The 22,352-nt window shown below is 43.4% G+C and overlaps 1 protein-coding gene across 5 annotated transcripts in view; it reads right to left on the minus strand.

Annotated features, from left to right (window-relative positions):
- Positions 1–22,352, minus strand: part of CDK15 (cyclin dependent kinase 15) — a 37,329-nt gene that overhangs the window by 13,254 nt on the left and 1,723 nt on the right. For 2 of the 5 annotated variants that reach the window (XM_050976976.1, XM_030241835.2), the window contains exons 3-10: positions 21,564–21,643; positions 18,705–18,799; positions 17,868–17,930; positions 15,761–15,884; positions 15,082–15,202; positions 10,064–10,157; positions 7,144–7,207; positions 147–195 (exon numbers count right to left, since the gene is read on the minus strand). In XM_050976976.1, the coding sequence (XP_050832933.1) occupies positions 147–195; positions 7,144–7,207; positions 10,064–10,157; positions 15,082–15,202; positions 15,761–15,884; positions 17,868–17,930; positions 18,705–18,799; positions 21,564–21,643 (690 nt within the window). The remainder of the gene's footprint in view (positions 1–146; positions 196–7,143; positions 7,208–10,063; positions 10,158–15,081; positions 15,203–15,760; positions 15,885–17,867; positions 17,931–18,704; positions 18,800–21,563; positions 21,644–22,352) is intronic. The other 3 variants (XM_050976977.1, XM_050976979.1, XM_050976978.1) reach the window with 3 other exon arrangements.

A 22,352-nucleotide genomic window follows, 5' to 3' on the forward strand; every position in this document is an offset into this window, starting at 1 on the left:
TTAACTGATGTTAGATCTGCTTGTTACTACAGAGCCACCCTGCTCTTCCTGAGCTTGCCAAAAGAGCTCATTTCAAGTTAAATGATTGCACAAAGAAACAAATAAACCCAGAGGCAATTTTGACATTGCTGTTATAGGTAGCTTACCTGTCACAGATGACTCGGAGTCTCTGAGGTCTCCTGGAAGCAACCAGTTCTAGAAAGTGTAATATGCAATCATAAGATTAAATGAAAATCAAGCCAAAACCCCATTCTCTGAGCCCCTATAAAAAAAAGTGCTCAGAATTTCAAAGGGTCCTATAGAATCTATCATCTTATTATTTATAAATATACATTATTCCTATAGGACTTGAGTACCTGCATTGATCTTAATAAGGCTGTTCCTGTTCTGTAACCCTTTCATATATCTGTGAGTACAGGCCTTGGACCTCCTCCTGTTACAGTGTGAGTCTTAGCTTTGACATCAATAAAAGCAGCATCAGTCCCTAAAGCCTTCATACAAAGGAAGCAAAAAGAAGTTTGCAGGCCTGAGTCCCCAGTCAATTGTCTTGACTTTCCAAGGGGCTGCTGAGCTTCACATATTGCCCCCATGGCTACATGGGGCTTTTCTACATGGATGCAGCAGTAACACTGGGGACAGAGACAAAGCACTTTGATCCCACTCTCTTCTTGCCCACAGCTCTCACTGAGTTTGTTGTTTGTCCAGTTAACCATGCTCATGGAGGCTTTGTACTCACTGATTATTGTGATCTCTATCAGACTGCAACTTAGCAGAGTTTGCAGTTTTGTGAAGTCTGTGTTCTTGTTGTTTTTCAAGGACATATTTCTAAACATTGTGGTAAATATAGAGGAATACATTCCTCAAATGTTTTATTGTAAAGCATGAATTTTCTCAGGCTTAGATACAAATGAATAGCTTAAGCCTGGAAAATTTCCCCATGGACCTGATGAACAGAGAGATTTTTCTGCAATCAGAAAGGCTGCAATTTCTACCCACCTACATTTACCTGAGCACTGTTTCTGACAGCAGAGAATGAACAGTGGCACTCTAGTCATGGGAAGGAGAGCAGGAAGGGTGGTGTCCAGCCCTCTTCCAGCTCAGCCTGGACAAGCATTCCCCACAGCAGGGAGACCACCAGGAGGCAGGCACCACTGCTCTGCTGCCAGCAGACTCAGAGCTCAGCTGGGGTTAATGCTGAGCCCTTCAAGAGCATCTGCCAGGAAGCACCAGGCACTTCCTTCAGGGACAGGAGCTCCAGTGGGAGCCCCCTCTGCTTTTGCCTGCATGGCCATTTCCAGAGTGCCAGACCTGGGCTCCGACTTGATGCACAGACAACTTGAAAAAGTGCAAATGACTGAGCTTCCAGCCCTTGACCTTTCCAGCAGCAATCTTGCACCATTAAACCAGGCAAGCAGGTTGTTAAACCTCTCACAGGGTAAGTAATAGTTCAGAATTGAATTGTTCTCCTACACCAAATACTAAGGTAATTTCTAGAGCAGTAAATGGGAATATAACTTAGGGTGAGATTCATGGCTGTTGCTGTGCCAGAGCACTGGAATATCACCAATATATGGAAGATATATATTAGCATCTTGAATACTCCCTTCCCAAATAAGTCACCAAGACTGGCAGAACACTTCTCTTGGATCACAAGTAACATTTTCACTGACACCTTTCCTTTTTTTTTTGCCCCCTTGACTGTAACAAAAGTGTAGAAATAAATTACCAATGTAAAGTTTCCAGATAGAATAGAAGAAAAACAATTTTAAAAATGGTTTGGAAAGGCAAAAATTTTTTCTGTATGAGGTAGAAATTTTTGCCTCTTCACAGAGCTGGCCAAAAACTTTCAGATGTGGTAACTTTCTGTCAGAAAAAATTTGATTTGTGAGATGAAAACATTTTATGACAATATATCAATTTCATTAAAATTAGTAAAAATGCCAAGACTATTTAAGTACTGTACTGAAATATTTAAACATTAATATTCTTTAATGAGTTTAACACAGAATTTTAAAAAAGCATGTTGAGTTGGTAACAGCAGGGCAAAACCTTTCAATGAAATTTTAGTAAAATGTCACTTTGTTTTTGCAGAGTGTATTTTCAGGATTAACATTCCAAAAAGGAAATAGGATTTTCTTTACATTAGAAACAGAAATATCAGCTTGCTTACTGGGAACTGGGAGGAATACCTGAATTATAGAGTTTGCTTCCTTGAGTAAGCCTCTTGACTTAAATTTATCTTTTATTATTATTTTATTATTAACCTGGCGATTAATAATTGTCTGCAAGGGGTAGTGTAAGAGCCAGTGAGCTAACTACTCCTCTCCCTGTCCAAACACATCTCTCAGTGAAGAATTCAGCCTGAGTGAGGACTGCCAAATTTGCCACTTTGAGTACAGAGCTTTGATTATAAATGGAAGATATGGGTAAGAAAACAGTGTGTCTCTGCTCAGGGATTGAATGCAGTTAACTAATGCACTTTAAATCAGTTCAGATTAATCTCCTGACTGACCCCATATAGACAAATCCTTAGAGAATGCCCAGGCCCCATTGTGTTGAGCAGGGTAAAAACAGAGCAGTAAATATTTCCCCTACTGGAAGATTAAGAGCAATCTCAAATTGTAAAGCACTGTAAACAGCTACTCCATAAAGGTAAGAGATAAAGAATATTTAGATCGTTCAAAAATGTGGATGAACTACTGACTTAATCATCTCACAATGATGATGTAGACATAAAATGATGGGATTGTGTAGGGCTGATTGGCTTTTTTAACAGTATGAGTAGATCTGAAGGTAGCACTGTAGGTTTGTTATTTTCTATCCTTATGCAAGGTAGAGTGTGCTAATGAGGAAATACCTTCCTATTTGAAAACCCAGGTGGAAGTAGCTAATGAACTGATAATGAGGCAAGCAAGCCAGAGGACAAAAGTTAAACTTTCCTAATTGATGAAGAGACAGAAAAAGGATGCCAAGTGCTGCTGGATGAAGGCAGTGGGGTTGCAGGCTCACAGAGAAAATTTCTCTCATTAGTGAAATCTCTGTGGCTTCAGGACAAGAGCAGAGCTCTGTCTGTGTGGCAGGCTGGAAACTGCAGGCTGTGCCCATTGCCACACAGATGGGAAGTTTCCCTACACCCTGGCTAGCATACATTGCACATTAGTTACAGTGCTGCTCTTCCCTTTGAGATCAAAGCCACATGCAGTTTATTATGACAATAAAAATTTTATCGTTTTAGAATTCAGTTTTCAACCATCCCACGTGTTAAATGAAACATCAACATAAAAAGTGAGATTACAAAAAAACCCCAAAGCGCTCGGAATGCAGACTTCATCTGCATTTTCACAAATATGATGGATGGGAAGTTTGCATTTCAGGGCCTGCTGCTTGTTGCCTCCATCTGCTGGTGACATTTTGGAAACGCAACAGATACTGAAAACATACCTGGGAGCACAAGTTGACTCTGGAAAGCTTCTAAATCTCATTCAGCATATCAAAGCCAGCAGATACATGAAAAACTAGGCTTTATTTGAAAGTCATTGCTGCATCTGAAAAGACCTTGTGTGAAACCTGCCTCTGCTCTGTGAGGTGATATTTCCTGGCACAGGCAAGTTCATCATTCAGCCTGTGTAATAAATCAAGGAGTAAAGCTCCCTCTCAGTTCATCATGTTATAGACAGATGTGCACTGCTCCCCACTCTTTGGAATCCAAATTTCAAAAAAGGAAATAAAAACTAACTTGGTACATTGGGCACTCCAGCATTCCTGGTTTGGCAAAAGCACTTGCTTAATGTCATGGGCTGTGATTCCTAATCCTTTCCTGCCCTTGACCCCTGCTGTCTAGATTCAAACTTGTAACCATTAATGGGGCTGGATCAAAACACTGGCCTTCTGGTGTCACCAGTGGTGTTTAGAGGGGATTTAAACTCGCTGCTTTTCAGCACAGTGAAATGAACACAGCAGTAGATTAATGCAAGGATTTGAGCTCACTCAGCATGAGAGCTTTCAAAAATAGTGTTAACAGAGCTGCAACTGCCTCTTTCAGGGGAAGCAAAATGAGGGAACAGAACAAATGAACAAACACAGGGCAAAGCCTTGTCACTATGGGTAGGGCTGGTAAGCCCAGGGAGCCAGCCAGCAACTGTGCTGAGATGTGGGGCAGGAGCTCTTCCAGTCCTTCATGTTCTCCAGGGAATGGCTCTCCAGCCTGCTTGCAGGCCCTATGACTGCACAGAATTCCCTACCCCAAGAGAGAAGGTGCCATCACAAGCTGTAGGGCTGGCTGCAAACAGGTTACTCACCATCCTTCCCATTCACCTGGAGTCAGGTTGAGACTTTGGCAAACTGTAGGGAATGGGCACCAGGCTGTTCTTGAACGTTGTGCAAGACACCAGGGCATAGGACAGTCAAAAAGGCCTTTGCCCATTTCATCCCTTGTCAGCTGCCCATAGAAGAGGCAGAGGAACTGCTTTTCCTCCAGCTGCCCTGTGAGTGCCTGACCCAGAGACCCCAGAGCCCATGCTGTATCCTTCCCAGACTGCAGCAGGATGTGCTCAAGCCCACAGCAGTGACAGGAAAACATCTAAAGGTTTCCAGCTCTCATTTCAAAGATTCCTACTAACCCACCTGGCCCAGGAACCCTTCCAGTAACAGTCTCAGTCTGGGGCTGAGCCTATGCTCCTGAATCCAGTGGGAGTTTTGCCATCAACTTCAATGAGAACAGGGTCACACCTCAGCGCTTTGTTTTGCCCGTGTTCATTCCTTGCCGCGGGCAGGAACCTGTTTGTTTGTTTGCTGCCTGTGCTCAGTGTGAACATCAATAGGACTAGCTAAAAGAATTCAAACCATCAGATTTGGGGAAGAGCTCCAAAGTTTGTTTGCTTATCTGAACCAACCCAGGCACCCAGATTCGCACAAATGGTCTGGGAATAACCTCAGGAGAGGTTTTCTCAGGCTGACTCCACAGATTGTATTCGGGCTCAGCATGTCCTGGGGGAGGAACAGCATTTGTGCTTCAGGGAAGAGCCCAGAAGCATATAAATGGCATTTAGCTTTAAACAAAGAGACTAATTGTCTTTTTACCAGCAGTCTCATCAAGAAGTGAATTGATTTAGTTCATGAGCAGGGCAAATAGTCCAATTTGAGAGTAGCCTTCTTCTGTTCAGACTGGCTTGTGTATTGCTGGTGTGTTTGGTTCCCAAATGTGGCTGGAACAGCTTGCAGCCCCTTAGGCTCTCAAGAGGGGAAAGGGACATTGCCTCTCCAGCTAACACTGCCCCAAACATGACCTAGCCTCTTCTGTGTGTTTGCCAGCTCCATGGGATGCTCCAATAGAAATGTCCTCTGAGTCCTGCATTTCTGCCTGGTCCAGCCACAAAAGGCACCAGCATCCCAGTATCACAGCACAGGTGAATTCTGCCCCTCTGGAGTCTACTAGGGAAACTTTTTATCAAGTCTGAAAGCAAGTCAGACTTGAAAACTGCTTATGATGTCTCGACTTCACTGGGGTTATTGCCCTGCTCTCCAGGTGCCTGTCCTCTCCCTCCCAGCCCTGCCACTGGCACCCTCTAGAGCAGCAGAGGACAGCACTGCTACTCAGACAAAACAGAGCTGGGGGAATCACTGCTCAGAGCAGGTCTAGGCACCCACATTCTTTGTTGTCTGTGCAAGTTTCTTTGCTAACATAGCCTTAATGCTTGCATTTCTAGGCTGTGCCTTTACATAGCACCGGGATACCCAACCATCATCTCCCAGAGTTTGTATGTTTGAGGCTTTGGATTAGCAGATGACCGGCATAAAAAACTTCTTCGTGATTAGTTCCTCCCACACGTGAGCATTTCTGTATCTCCCAGACTACTCTTCTCAACTTGTAGACTATCCAGCCAGGCTTTCTACAACTCAGAGAAGAAAATGCTTCCTCCTGTCTGCTCTGTGCTTGCTTGCTATCCAAATTAAACTTGCTGGGGACAGCGACACATTCCCATTTCACGCTGGTTTGATTAATGTGTCTCAGCTAATTGTGTGAAAGATTCCAGTCCTTTCGACTGTGAGACCAGGTTATTGTTCAGCCAATCTCGGCTACCATGTGAAAATGGGGGCTGTTTAGTGTTCATGCACCAGAATCAAAGGAGGGGCATCTTGGACTGGGTCACAGAGCAACACCCACTTCTTTGAAAAGATGTTACTATGCTCTACTAAACCTGTAAACCTCTTGCTCAAAGCACGTCTTCTCCCTCCTCCTCTCCCCCCTGTTCTTTTTTTCCCTGTCCAGATAGACAGGCTCCCCCCACCACTCTCCTATGGTATAAGTGAGAGAGAATGGCTAGATTGTGGATGGCTGAATTTCACATTCTAGGGTTTTTAATATTTCACTTTAATATTTCTCTTACAGAATGATCCTGCTGAGAGGCTGAGAATCAGTGCTCATCATTTCCCCCTCACTGACACTTGAATATATTTTCCCAGGAGAAAACATTAAACAAAAAGAGAAAGAGAGAAAGGGAGAGAGAGAGAGAAGGAGAGGGAGAGTGACTGAGCTAGCTTTTCAAAGCATACTTCTCAACCTGCCCACATCAAAATAAGAGACAACTGGCCCTTTGAAGTTCAGGACACAGACTTCTCTACCAGCTCATGTGGAAATAAAAGAATCCAGCTTTGTAAACCACACAGATTTCTCACCTTGCCAACATCAAAATCAGGGACAGTGACCTTTAAAGCTGAGGTTTAAAGGTCCCCAAACCAATCTCCATAAAAATAAGGAAAGTTCAGATAAACTGCTTCTCCAGGTGCCTGTCAGCTTTTCCAGTCTGAACCAGGAGACATTGGTCCTTTGCTCCACTCCACTGAGGAGTGGAGACTAAATACACTGTGAGACTTTGAGCAATGAAATCTTCTGTTAGACTTACACATACCAGCACTCAGTGAGGCAACTTTGGCACACACATAGCTCTGTTTGTAAACTAAGCCAATCCCAGTCCTGTTGTAGGTCCTACACCACTGTCATGAAGTAGCTCAAGAGATTTAGCAACACTAAGGATTTTTCATAATAAACACAGGATTTTTCATAATAAGAATTACTGACCCAACAATAGAGTGGCTAGTGGGTCAGAAAAAAAGAAGCTGGCCTTCTCATGAGTTAAATCCTACCTGGGTTATAGTTGGGGAGTTTGGAAAGTCCTGGCCAGGTGTCTTCAGTTGGGACCCCCAATACCTGCAAAAGAAGAGAGTGAGAAGAGCAATGACCTCTTTCTGCCCATTTCTGCCTTGGTGTGGAGTTGGAATCACTCTCAGTGGAGAGTGGCTTGCCTTCCCTGTAAACCAGAATCACACTGCCCTGGCTGGTGCTGGATCTACCACTGTGCATAAAGGACACTGACATTTTAGCACTTGATTATGTAGCAGAAAGGCTCCTGCTGAGACTGAATGCTGTTGCTGCTGGGAACATCAGTGAAGGTATGTGCAGCTTCACTGCCAGGTGCCACTGCTGCCTGTGTTCACCAGCCCAGGGGTCACACAGCTGAGCCCCTTTCAGTGCTGAAGGTGTCCTCCTCTCAGCAGCAGAAGCACCCTGGTGGCATTCTATAGCCTAATCCAGCTCACATGAAGTCCTTCTCAGCACGATGTTAATCAATCAGATGGAGCTTTTGCATGCAAATCCTATGCCCAGCCTCTTAAAATTTGAATCATGGATCTTGAGTTGGTCAGGTTTGCTTGCTCTCCATGCCATGAGCAAACTGGAGATGTTGGAGTTCTCATCCACTCATGCCACCCCCTTCCATAACCAACACTGCCAGCCTTCCCTTCATGTTTGGCCCTGCTCCTGTTCCATGCCTTCATGAGGACCAGTGCTCATTAGGGCTACTGTTTGTGCAGCCAGAGGATGAGAAGGGCAAAGAAGCTGTTCTCATTTAGAGTAAGCCAGGGAGAAAAGAAAGTTGCAGGGTCCCCAGTTCATGTAGCCCCACAAGTGAGAGGTGGCACAGGACCAGCAATGAGCAACCAGGGATAGAGATGGGAGATGGAGACTGCTTTAGGTGGCATTTGCCTCTAGAACATTTTTGGTAAAATGACAGTCAGTCAGTCCTGATGATTCAACAGGACAAACACATTTCACAGAATGGGGATTTTCCAACCATGTATCTATATGGTGTGTGAACCAAGAGTCCCACGTGGAAATGAGCATACTGGGTGATAAAGACTCATGTACACAAATGCAGATGGTCTCTCTGCCAGGGCAGGGTGCCTCTACTAATAGTACATGAAAAGAACTGACTATGAAAAAACAGTAGGAATCCCCATTCTGAACCTCACACTCAGCAAAATATCTTGTGCTAGACATCGAAAGCCCCTAAGGAGCTTTGAAATCTTGGTCTAACACAGAGCCTCATTCCAGGCTGTATAATATCATAAAACCTCCTGTGAAAAGCACTAATTACTTCATAGCTCTTTAAACTTCCTCATGATTTTTAAATAAGGGTTTTTTTTGCATTCTGAGGCACAAATCCTGTTAATCATGGTATTAGTTATAATACCAGAGAAATTACGATAGTGCTATAACCCTCTAATGCAAAACCACAGGAAATGTATCCAGAGATTTCAGAGACATAAGTGCAAGGATAGCCTTCATTCACACTCTGAGAAACTGGACCCTGCCCTGGCTTTGAACCTTGTTAATTGGCCAAGGATGGATTTTTTTCCCCCCCCAATAATTTTTTTCCCCTCCCACTCTCTATGAAAGAGAAATTCAGCATTTATTTAAATGGACTGAACTCAAGTCTAAGAACTGGATGCACTTACCTGACTTTTTATCACATTCCTACTTACAAGCAAAGAGGAAAACCCTACCAAGCAAGAGTGTTTCTGCATGCAGTGGTTACGCTGGAAAAATCTGACTTCTAATGGCTATTAAGTAATTTCTCATTATTTTCATGAACTTTATTTTTTCTGTACTTTCTCCTTTGAAAACCCATGTTTCAGAAACACTCTATGCATAAGAGTAAATCCTTGGGAGGAAATGTGAAAGGGGAGACATAGAATCACAGAATCTGCTGAGTTGGAAGGGACGCAAAATGATCACAGAGTCCAATTCCTGGCCCTGCACAGGACACCTCAAGAATTCCATTGTGTACCTGACAGTGTTGTCCCAAAACTTCTTAAGCTCTGGCAGTCTTGGCTGCAGTCACTTCCTTGGGGAGCCTGTTCCAGTCCCCAGCCACCAATATCCAACCTAAACCTCTCCGACACAACTTTAGGCCATTCCCTCTAGTCCTGTCACTGGTCACCAGAGAGAAGAGATCAGTGCCTGCCCCTCCTCTTCCCCTCTCAGGGAAGTTGTGACTGCAGTGAGGTCTCCCCTCAGACCCCTCCAGGCTGAGCAGACCAGGTGATCCCTACAGCAAGACCTAAGATGAATGCATAGGTTGACCTCGCTGTTGGGTCAGTAACGGGGTCAGCACGAGCGGTCAGGAGCGCCCAGAACCTGCCTCAGTTCTGCCAGCTGCTCTCGGAATCTGGCTCTGTGTTGCTGCTTCCCCAGCAGAGAAAACAATTTAGGAAGGTCCCAAATATGTTGCTCTCACTGCTACCTTTATAAAGTCATTTCACACTTTCCATTCTCTAGAGCCGCACCATAAACTGGATGATACAAAATGTGCCAAGTTAAAATGAAGAAGGATCTCTGACAAACCTCAGGGTCTTGCCATTTTCAAGGTAATTCTGGAGCAGCATTAGACCTCCTTTGTGAGAATGCACTGTATTCTATAGTAAGTAAAGGATTTAAAATGAAGCAACAGAATTTGCAGGAGCTGCACACCTTCTATGCCTTTTTCAATTTGATGTCACTTTAATTGGCTTTAAATTTTTGATGAGATGACAAACATCAAAAGGAAGTCATTTGATTTACTCCTGTGTCTGTAAGAAAGTTGCCAAATATAAAATGGGTTACAAAGTCTGCAGATTAGACCAAATTATTTCTGCTATTCACAGGACCCATGCTTAGGACTTCAAAATTCAGCAGGCTGGAGGGATGGATTCTTTTCTCTTCCATTTCAGAGTGTATTTTACTCACCTCCCAGATCTTCTCCAGCTGTTCGTGAGCACCAGAAGTTGCTGCAAATATTGGCTGACCCTGGATCATTTCCACAAATACACAGCCTGCACTCCTGCAAGAAACCCAAGGTATTAACTCATTCACATAAATGATATATATAACACAATTGTTAGGGTGGGTGGGAAGAGAGGCAGAGATAATTGTTGGAATGGAAATTTAGACATTCTGATTTGTAAATGCAGAAATCTTGATACAAGTGCACAAGTGAACCAGGACAGGAGCAGACCAAAGATAAGTTATATTCACATGCCTCCAGGATTTCAAAACCCAAAGGGATCAAGGTTCCATACATCTCTGCTCCCATCTCCTTTTTCTCATCAGCATCACCCACTAAAAAAATAAAATAATTCTCTTTTCACCATCAAGACAAGACAGGTGACACCCTTGGAAAAGAAGCCCACTAAGCACTGTCTTCTTTTTCCAGTACCAAAAAATTGTTTCAGGTCTCTGTCCATTACTCCTGTTACAAACTATGTGAAAAAAGGATCATGGCAGAAGCCTGTGGATGGACTTTCCCTAAGAAAAGGGTACAAAATTGGAGTACTTACAGTAGGAAAGATAAACAGGGACATACTGCACACTTCTTGGGTTTGAAGGATATATTAGAAGCAGAAAGAACCCCGAGGCACTAACTATTATAGCCATTTTCCTTCAGAAGCAATTAGCTCTTCATTGGAAAGCTGAAGGCAAGATTTCATAGCATAAAAAACCTGGTCATAACAGCAAGTTAAAATATTCTTATTTTTATGTCATCCCCTGCTCTACACTTGCTCCAAAACAAACCAGACAGTTTAAAAAACCCTAACACCTGCCAAATTGCTTCATTTTACTAAGGTGGATTAGTCCTCATGGCATTAATGATGAAATAGTTGGGATCAAGGTAGACTTACCTATTTGCAACTATTCCCATCTCTTACTATATGGTGTAAAACTCCACTCATTTGCTTTTTAATCATTTCCTTACATTTTTTTCTACATTTTCTGTCTTCTCATGAAGCCCCATTGCAGCTCTTCAGGTTTCAGTCTCATTCTTTTTTGGTATTATCATATTTGAGTCCTATAAGCTCAACCCTTAAAAACACAGCTTTGTCTTACAAGCTCTGAAAGTATTATGTTCACTTGCTTAGCAATAACTGTTAATCTCTCCTGGTCATCTGTACTCCTGTGTTACCCTTTGCACCTTGTTTTTGCAACACTGTAGTTGCTTTTCCCACCTGGCAGTGGTCAGTTGAAACCCTGGCACGGAGCTCATCTGTGGTATTTATTTTGGTCAGCCTTGCACACCAGGTGGTGCCAAGCCTGTTTGCAGATCCATATCTAACACTGTTTTCATGATCATCTCTGCTGCACTTTTCCTTAGCTTCCTGCGCCCTAACCTTGGCAAGTCTTGTGAGATGAGCTTCTTTGCTTGTCTAATATCCTCTTACAGAGTCCAGGCATCACAAAACTTAAATCACAACTTTTGCAACAGAGAGTTTCCCTGGTGTTTCATAGCACTACCACATGATTAGACATTGCTTTGGAGCCCACAGAAAGATTCTTCTGAGCCCAGTGGCATACCAAGAGTGTTTTCACAGCTGATGGATGTGTCCAAATGGCTCACCCTATTTTGCAAACACAGGGGCTGCTGTAATTGGCCGATTGCATTGCACAAGGTTCAGCTGTGTCTGGTCAAAGCAATCTGGATACTCTTCATTTGCAGGGAGAAGAGAAACAACTCTCTGTGTTTTTTTGTAACAAGTGATGCTGATGTTCTACCACAGTTTGCATTCTGATATCCAAGCTAGAAAGGGCCATTAGACTGGCAAGAGCAGGAACTTTGAAAGCTAATGGGAGTCATATTAGCCTTGCAGTAGAGACCTCAGCTTTCCTTCTGAGAGTCACAGTTACAGCTCTTACAGCATTATGAGGAGCCTTCTGATAATGAGGATGATTCAAAAGCATTTACTTTTAAATTTTTCTAAATACTTACACCTGGGGTTGCTTTGCTTTTCCCCTTTTCCTTCTTTCCCTTCTAATATTAATTTCTCAAGTCTTCTTACACCTTCCAGTCTATAAGTTTTTAAGAGGGTCTCAGTCCTATAAAACTGCCTTGGGAAGAGAGAGAGCAGAGGGAGGGGTCTTTTGGGAAGAGGCCTAGACATGATATTTTAGCAAGTGCCAGATATGCACACAAACCAAAACAGTGACAATTAAAGTAGTAGGAGGAGTTACAGGGATATTCAGGGAGCATAAGCAGAGCTGATTCAGACAGTATGGATACAACTGATGCAGCTGTATTCATCTGCAATCCCTGGGGAAGGTCTGAACACTGCACTTTGCCCTCAGTCTGCAGTGCTGCATCACACAGTGGAAAGGTGCTCATCAGGATTGAGATTTAAGATATCTCTATGGCATCCCACAGTTCCCTCTCCATGTTTGGGAGTTTTTGTTGGCACTAGGAGATGGCAATTTTCTATTTAACCAGAAATATATCCTTCCTCTTGTTCATCACCAAGCCTGGTCTGTACAGTGGAGCCCTTAGCCAGTTTCTCCCAGTTTGCCATAGTGGGGCACTGTGAACCAGGCTGAGGAGAAGGCTGCAGTGAGCCTGGCAGGTCCATGTTAAATGACTGCATGTGAACTCATATTCTACATGAATTTACAAGGGAAGACCACTGTGATCTTTTTTTCTCTCTTTTTTTTTTAATGGAAGATTATACAAGGAAAGCCTGACTGAAAAGACATCTCAAGGCACTCATGTTTGCAGCCATTAATGTGGCTAGATATAAAGCACTTGGTGTTTTTCAAAAAAAGGAAAAAAAAGTCCTTCTGATATGCAGTGTAATCTCCCTTAAATCCCTTAATTGAATCTTCTAAAGTCCTGAAGAGAGAGTGAGGGAGAAAGAGAAAAGAGATACAGAGAGATTAAAGCAGCTTTTCTAGTTAGTCCAAGAGCAACCAAGTCTCCTTCTCTATCTCTTTCTTCATCTATTCAAGGCCTCATTCACTTCCCATGTGCCTCCCACTGACAGTATAGCTGCTCAAGCACACTGTGCATGAATTGCAATAATGTTTTATTTTGTTATAATTGGTTTCTTTAAACCAAGGCTTTGACACCCACTGTCTCATGCCATTACCAAGGGCATTCCGACCTGCCTTCATGTAAATTGCAGCATCCAATGGACACAGGGGTTTTTTCCTTTCTTCCCAATAGACAAGTAACATCTGTGTGAATTCACATTATTTCCTAATAGACAAAAATTGAACTTAAATGCAGTGTACATCAAGATAATAAATGACTCTTGTTAGAGGAAGTTACTGAATAGAGCTCACTGAAGTACTCTCTATTCTCTCAGCGTGACATCTTTCTTTAGGGCAAACACTTGGAATGTTGTTATTACAAGGAGGCATTATAACAAAGGTGCCTGTAGTGTGCATGTAGTTCAGTGGGATGCAGAGCACTGTGCTGCTAGAGCTGGGATCTTTGTACACCACTCCTAGGTCGCTGTTCATTACACCAGAGCAGACTCGTGCAGTGGGGATGTTGGTGTTGCACAGGCAGAAATGACATGCTTTCTGTGCATATCTGGCTTTGGACAGGGGTCAGCTTTCAGGGAAAAAACCAACAGGCTCGTATCTGATACAAACCCTCTAATCTGCTAGGCAGGCGTGTTCTTCAAACTCAGCAGACATTTCTGAGAGACTGTCTGGAGGGAAAAATGACAGGTAGTGGGGGTAGCAGACAGGACTATTTAGACTGGCTTAGCAGCTGGAAGCCATTAGAATTTAGCAAGGTTTTCCTCCTTAGAGAAGCCTTTAAATAATTAAATTAGCAGCAGTCCTAGGGAAGTAAAGAATCTAAAAACTTCCGTTTCCCTGACCTGCCCTCCAGACTTAGGTCACTGCAGTGTCTGATAAGCTGCAGACCTCTGGAGGGAGATACAGCCTGTGAAGACCTGGAGCTTTGCTGTTTGTAAACCTAGCCAGCCAGCTTGCACATTCTTCTGCACTTCTACCCTTTCCCAGCCTTTGACTCTGCAGTAGTTATTAAGTCCTGGTGGGACAGGTACAAGCAGAAGATTAACTGGTCTGAAGAAAGGGTGAAGCAGCAATACCATCTACAGATGTAAAATTGCCAGAATAAGGAAGGTTTCCTGCAACTTCAAGAGCTGCACACTGTCCATGAGCACGTCAGGACTGTGTTGTTGGAAGTGGGCTCAGGCAGGTGCAGAAATAAGCCAGAAGACTGAGGAACCTTGCAGTTTGCCCAGCTACCATCCAAGCCAGCCCAAAAGGCCACTGGGACCCTGCAAAGCCTTCATCCTCTGCTGTTTGCTGCCCCCTCTCAGAGACTCCTCTCCCATCTATGAATGTGCAGTTTCCTTTTGATTCCCAAAGACATCAAGATTTTTGGGTAGAGCTCATAAGGAAACAAGGCTTTAACAGACACAGCCCTTCTCCTGAGTGAAGTACAGACTGCATCTGAGACATGGTCTTTGAGAAAAAGGACAAAATATCACAGAAATAATTAAAATCTCAGACACTTTTCCATCTCCAGACTCATTGAGAAACCCTTTCTGTTACCAAGGCCTAAGTAATTGATGGTGCAGTTGTGGATCCATTGTTTCACACAAAGCCATTTCTGCAGAGAGCTACTGCTGGCTGAGCTGACTACATAGATACTTGTATTGAGCAAAAGTGTCCTGTTGCAAGACTCATACATGTTACCAGACAAGATGCATATCTCTCATAAATATTATCAGATGAGGTTTGTATCAATCCATAGCTGAGATGTAGTGACATAATTCCCAAAAACTTCTATGAACCCTCTATGAAACTTCTACAAAACTCCACACTGCTCACAAATTTACTGCTCAGAGGTGTTAATTCCTCTATTTACAACTGTATCTACTCTAACTCTGGGTGATTTAATTTAATTCAGATAAAAATATTTTTTCCCAGGGAACCCCAGATGCTTTGACATTGGTCAGTACCAGATATCTATATCAGAAGAATAAGCTGTAGCTCCAAGCAACACATCAGGAGGACGGTACCAGAGTGTCACAACTTCAGAGGAGTATGTCTGTCTGGGGATGGACTGGGCACGAGCAAGGCCTGCAAAAAAAACCCCAACAAACCAACAAAAAAATGCTGTGTTAGGACAGTCCTTCTACCTGTACAGTGCATAGATGATAATAATTGGAAACAGGACATCATTTTCTCTTTAAACTTAAGTACCTTACAAGCAATTGACAGAGAAAGTGTTTCTTGAATATACCTCTGGGACAGATCAAAACAAGTAATAGGCTGTGTTTTGCAGGGCTTTATCATTTGAGACTGAAGCAGCTATCCCAAACCAATGCCAAGAAAGCTCTTTGGGTCACAAATTGCTGTGGACTCTACACATTACATTATTTTCTGAACAGAGAGGGGTTGATTCTTTGTTCTCTTGAACTAGTTTTACACAGCAGTAATTGCTCTGACTTAAATGAGTTTAATCCCTGCACCTATCAGTGTCAATACAAGAAAAGCTGGACTGACCACAGAAATAGTTCCCTGAAGTTCAAGACAAGGTTATGCTTCTCTGCCTTAATTGGCTGTGGATACAGATCTATATGCATGCTACAGCTTTGGTCTGAGCAGATATCCAGCTGTATCCAAACTGTGACTCACCAAAGTCGGCTAATTTGAGCTCACCCAGGCAACTGATGAGCAAGTTCTGGGGTTTCAGATCTCGGTGAAGAATGTGTTGTTGGTGGATGTAAGCCAGGCCACGCAAAAGCTGGAACATGAAGAGCTGGAAAAAGCCAACAAAATGAAATAATTTTGTGTGACTTTGCATTGATACATTAACTCTGAACTTTAGGAGAACCCTGAAACAAAGCAGAGACAAAGCAAGTAAGAAACCAGTAAAAATCCCAAAAATGAGTAGAGCTGGCTGAGGAGGAGAAAACTGTTGTGGGTTATGACTGCCCTACAGCTTTCTGAGGTTTTCAGGGTGGAATATTTGGCCAGGAGGGCAGTTTAACTGCAGTCCATAAATGCTCCTTTTGGAAATTTAACTTTTCTTTAGAAATGGATTGTTGATTGCAGGAGCAAGGTCAGCTTGCCAAAACACAGACCCCAGCTTTCAGAACAGCAGCTGTGCTGGTTGCAGTGCTCAAGACAAAGACACAAAGACACCCAGTCAAACACAATGAAAGCCTAAGGAGCTGAAGGTTTGCCCTCTTGTGCCAGATGGCAGCAGCTGACTGAGTTCCATGGCTGCTGCACATGCCAGCAGTGGAGCAGGGAACTGACTGACCTGGCAATGGGAACTGTTGGCTTCAAGCTGGGAGATAACATGAGGACCTGCTTTTAAAAATACAGCAAATCAGATATGATGAATGAAGCAAGAAAGGAAGAAGGAAACCAAGCAAGAAAGGAAGCCAAGAAATAAAGATCTAACTCACACCCTCTAGGTAGTCTAAATAAGCCTGGGGTAAAATAGGTTGGGCTGAAACAAGGTATGAACTTTGACAGTGGACAGAAACAAAACACAGCAAAAGTAATAAGACTTCACCAGAGAAAAGATATTTTTCACCAGAGGTTTAACCTAAAGAGGAGGAAAAACAGTGACACCCATAGGTCATTTTTGTACCAGAAAATTGTCCCTGTAACATTCTGCACTCTTATATTCCATAGGAATCACTCAGAAAAAACAAACTGCATTTGCCAGCAAAAATGAAGCAAGCTAGATGACCCTCCTGAAGGAGCAGTAAATAATTTGCAGTTCAGTTCCTGCTGACAGTGAGTATTCAGGACAGGAAAGCAGAGCAGCTGGCTAGTGTTTATTCACAGAAATGCCAGTGAGTACACATTACAGCCATGTGTTCCATGTGCTTTACGAGCATGTCTGGTAGCAGAACCCTTGAGATCTGTGCCAAAACTACTACACTGCATCTCAGATCTGTCTGAGCTTTAAGGATGTTGAAAATCTGAGGCCCCAAAAAACTTCATTAGAATTGGTGTTGCTTAACAACTATCTGGAAATAGATGTGAACAATGTGGCAACATTTGAAGATGACAGAAGTATTTAGATTAGTTGTGATAACAAGTGACAGTGAGGAACTTCAGAGAGATCTGACAAAGCCAGATGAATAGGCAGTTTGATAAGATACAAAGTTATTGTTGACAGCTGTAAGATAAATTAACTGAAGCTGCTCAGGAAAAGGGCCCAGGCATCCACTGAGGACATCTGCACTGAAATCTTAAGCCAGCATGCAGCAGCAGTCCTGAAAGTTAATTAAATGTGAAGATGCATACAGAGGAGAGCAGGAGACTGTTATACCATCAATCTATAAAGTAAGGGTACATGTTTGACTGTGTCCAGATCCAGTCAATCACAAAAGGTATGGGAGAAACAAAAGGGACTTAAATAACTGCAAATATGAAGATAGTTCCAAATGAGAAGAGAGTGAGATGTGAGAGTTTTTAATTAGAGAGATGAATAATGCGTTGTAACAATAAAAGGACAAAAATTTGTGTAGAGATAGGTTTCCTTGCCACAAGATGTCATTGTTCTCAAAAGTTGAATGCCTGCTTGTAGGCTCAGAAAACAGGAGGAGGGGCTAACTGAAAAAAGGCTTGGAGACTGAGAGGGAGCTTGTTATGTCATCAAAGGTAGATTTTCTCCCAAATTTTTGTCATATATGTAACAAATATTAGTAAGTCATTTATAGTGACCATACATGGTGGAAAATAACTCTTCCTCATGCCTTAAGGGATACAAGGAACTCACCATAACATTGCACCAATGGAGTCCTCCAGGATGCTGGCCCATGTACTGTGCTAGATCTGTGTGCTAAATAAAAGAGAAGAACTTGAGGCAAAGCTTCTGCTGTAAAATGCCTCTACCAACAATGCCTCTTCTGTAAATGGAAAAATATGCAACTGCTCCAAAGCTGCCTATTTCACCTAGGTGAACATCTGGCCTGATGCAGCCCACAAGCATCTGCTTAAGTTCTGGGCCACATCAGGGACCTGGCTGAGCTGTTATCTCACCCAGCATTTGGGACCTGAAGCTGCTGGTTAACAGAATTCATACTTGTGCAGATCTAACCCTAAAGCTGCAATAAGGAGATGTAGCCTCTGTATTTTCTTTATCATTTGGTTGACTATCTGCAAAAGCAGGAGAAGTAGTGAGATTCAAGTAGAGAATTTTATTGGTATCCTGGTCTCCCCATGAGAGCAACCCACAGCTTGGTCATGGTAAGCCACTGGGGTCAGTGCCAAATCTGACCCCAGCTGGGATGTGAGCTCATATCATTATTTCCTATCCTTGCTGTGGCTCAAAAACACTACTTTTATTGTGTTGGCAAGGCAGAAATGGAGGTAAATAATGTCTGTCACCCCAGTGGACACAAGAGATGGAATTATTTTTGCATACAGCTGTCACATATGCAGAAAGAAAAGAGTAAGGCTATGTGGCTGGAAAGCAGGAGATCAAGAAGGAAAATCAATCATCGCACAACATAATTACAACTTGTTTCTTTGTAGATGTCTCATAGAGCAGTAAATTCATTCTGCAGCCACTTCCCAATACTTCCCAATACTTCCTAGAAAAACATCAACTCACCATGTACTCAAAGACAAATGTTAGTGTCTCCCTGGTCTGGATAATGTCATGAAGCAGTACAATGTTGGCATGTTTCAAACACTTGAGAAGAGAAGCTGGGAAAACACAAAAGGAAGGTCAACTTTACTGCTGCTGGAAGTGGAAGGAGATTGTGCACAAAACAAGGCAGTGAAAATTAAAAAATGGGGAGTAATAGTTCAGACTTGGCAGTTCTGTAAGAAGTGGCAGCTACTGAGCCTGAAGGAGGATGGGACAGCTCTGCAGAGAAGCAAGCATCAGTGCTCCAGGCTTGGCAGGAGCCCATCCATCTCTCAGAGGTGAGATCTTGCCTCTGTCAGAAAGAGCAGTTCACAGTTCCCATGTGTCAGCTTATCAGTCAAGCAGAAGTAATTTCCTCAAGGTAAATGCTGAGAAGGAGGACCTGGGAGCTCCCAGAGCCAGAATGCAGCAGAATGAAGTTACAAAGTAAACAGTAACTTGTATGTATTTATAAAACTTAGGCACACTTTTCTTTCAGCCTGACTATCAAAAGCATCATTGCAACTTGTGTCCCTGGTCCTTAGGTCCTGACGTGCCTTTGCCAAGCCTTGTCACATCCAGGGTGTGGTGATGCAGGGGGCAGCACCTGGAAGAGTCTCTGGCCCCATATGGACCACAGAGCACTGACTCATGCTAAGACAAGAGCTGCAGCCTTCTGGGCCTTTTGGCTGTGCATTGGGTTTGCTATGTTAGAGCAGGCTCCAGCCTGAACATGTATGAAAGGAGCTTCTCAGCAGAAACTCAGCTTCTCTGGGTGCACAGCTTAATCATTTGCTACCTTAGGTGTGAGACAATATAACAGTAACTCTGTACAGAGGAGGAATGTGGGGAAGAGGTGAAGCTGGGATTACTTTGCCTCTAGGTCACTGGCACAACTGAATAATCTGCCCCAGCTGTCCACAGACAGGGAACACAAACTACACAAAGAGAAGACCCAAAGCCCCAAAAAAGCAGATGTCCCTGACTTGAGATTTTAGTTCTGCTTCTGACATAGCAGAATAGCCTCAGAGCTGTTCCAGACCCACTTTTTGCTGCTGATTAAAACCAAATTAGTTTGCTGTCAGACCACACAGTGCTACAAATTTCATTCAAATAAGGCACGGGCATACAATCTTGTTTCAGCTGAATTAGCTGAAGCACGCAATACAGAACATGGGACAGCTGTGGGAGGCAGAGTTTTGGTCACAATTAAAAGCTGCTTTTTTGTTTTTCACACAATATGAAAAAGATATTTGAAGAGTTTCATGCAGGCAAAGCAAATGTAGACTGGATTAGCACTTTGCCTTTTGCAATCATAACAATCTCACGTGGCTCTAAAAGCCCTCCTGCCAGAGTTACACTGTATGACACAGCTGTGGCCCAAGCCCCAGTCACTTCTGAGACTACTGAGCAGTAAGGGACGCCTGATTCAGCACAACTACTGGATTGCAAAGCAGTTCTTGCACAGAGCTTGGTGTTGCTGCAGCCAAACTGCCTCTGCTACTGATACTAGTCCATTTAGCCACCACCAGTATGTTCCCAGTGCATTGCAGTATGGACCTTAAACATGCTTCACACTTGCCTATGAATCTACTAAAAATACTCTGGCTAGAGCCCATCTGCTACAGAACATGCAAACCTGACTCTCTGATAGCTCAGAAATTCCATATGACCGGAGTTATTGCTCCAGAGGGGCAGCACAGAGGGTGCACAGTAAAATGGAGGATTCAGCGCCTGTGCCTCAATCAGGCTTCTGGGAACTGCTCCTCACTTTGTTGCTTCTACAACCCCCTGCTGGGGTGTCAGGTGCTACTGCCAGAACCGAGCTTTAAACGCATTTTGTCTCTGCGGGGCTTCCTGGGGTGAAGCCTCTCTTTGTCAGGGGAGCACATTCCTCCAGGGTAGCAGAGAATGTGCTGCCTTAATAAATCTTGTGCTTTGTTTTTGCTACTGACTTACATTGTAAATTTGAGGTGTCAGATGCTGCAAAGCTCAGCAGCACACAAAAGACCTCCTTAAAGCAGATCCTTCATAGGCTCACCCTTGTTTTCTCCCATAATGAATGAAGTTAAGACTCTCAGCCTGTCCAGTAGAGCATGTTAAAGGGGTGCTGATCTTTGGTGCATCATTAGTTCAATGCAGATAAAGCTTTCAAGGCTTATTTTACTGGTGGGCTACAAGTGTAAATGCAGAGCAAAAGCACCACAGCAAATGAGTGTATAGGAAATGTAACACGAGCCATTTTTTAAATAGGCATTTTTAGGTGTGTCTCTGCTTTCACACAGAATTGGACTAAGGACTTTGTAAACTTTCTTGTCTTAATTACAGTTATAAACCTGGAGTTCATTCAGCGACCTCTCTCGTTATTCTGATTTGACTGCCATGAGAGTCCTTCTGTGCTGGTATTGCTCTGTGAAAGCTGGCACATCTGGTCCCCAACTCTCCATCCCAGGCACAAGATTAACCCTAGTTCCACAAGCACAGTAAGAAATTAAAAAACCCCTCATGTGTTTTAAAAAACCCCATCATCCTACATGGATAGCTTCCACTAATTACATAAAACAGACTGGCACAACAGTTGCATATTTCTGTGCATGGAAGAAAACAGATTATGGTCTTCCTGGGATTGTACAGCAGATGAAAATAGAAGCCTCAGTCAAGCAGGCTTATGAATGCCTGTCCAGCCCAGCATGAAGACATCCTCCATGAGAGGATAAGGAAACTGAGAATTCTGGGAGAAGGACAGCTGGCACATAAGAAGAAAGGACTGAGGGAGACATCGTGGAGCTTTTCCAGGTTAAAACAAATGCTCTTCAAGAGTGATGCTCCTCCATGTCTTACCTTCCCGAATGGCTGTAAAGGGCACTCCCTCCTCTGCCTCCAGCCTGATCACTTTCAGTGCCACCACCTGGCTGTTGATCCTGTCAGGTCATAGAAGAAAGCCACATGAAACTTCTCAGTGCTTGGCATGATAGCACTTACAGTCTCCCAAGCAAACACCCAAAGAAAATTTCTGGGCCTTGCTGACCCACTCAGGCCAAGCTTGGAAGGTAATTACAAACCTCCTCCATCCTGTGTACATTAGCAGTGAGCTGAGAGCCAGCCCACCTGGATGAAGAAGAACTGTGCTGCTGTCCAGGTATTGCTGGAGCATGGCTTTGAGCAGTGGCCCCACTCCACCTTCTCACAGCTTTCCTGTCCCTGTGTGATGGCAGCATGACCTCATGCCCAATTTTTCAACTATGCAGAGATCCCTCACTTCAAGGAAAACCTTTGCTCCTTCCCTGGTTCAGCCAGACAATCCAAGAGTCTTTGTGATGCCTCCATGGCTACAGTGGAGGAGTTCCCTGAAAAACTGGGATGAGGCTTTGCAAATATCATGTTAAAGGCAAAACGGGACTTTTGATTTGCCTTTACCTGCCATAGGAGGTGGTTTCAGCAAGCACTGGGAAGGCAGTATTGCTCACCTGTCACCGACATGTTTTATGAAAAATCCTTTCCTTATAGGATTTTTCCCTCCTGAGAAACTGAGAGGCCTCAGGAACAAACTGTAAACAATTCTTATCTGCCGCTGTGGAATGCAACAGGGGGAATCTGTGATTGGTCTCATCTGACTGTTTCCAATTAAGG

Source organism: Serinus canaria, chromosome 7, assembly GCF_022539315.1.
Source record: "Serinus canaria isolate serCan28SL12 chromosome 7, serCan2020, whole genome shotgun sequence".
Taxonomy (NCBI): domain Eukaryota; kingdom Metazoa; phylum Chordata; class Aves; order Passeriformes; family Fringillidae; genus Serinus; species Serinus canaria.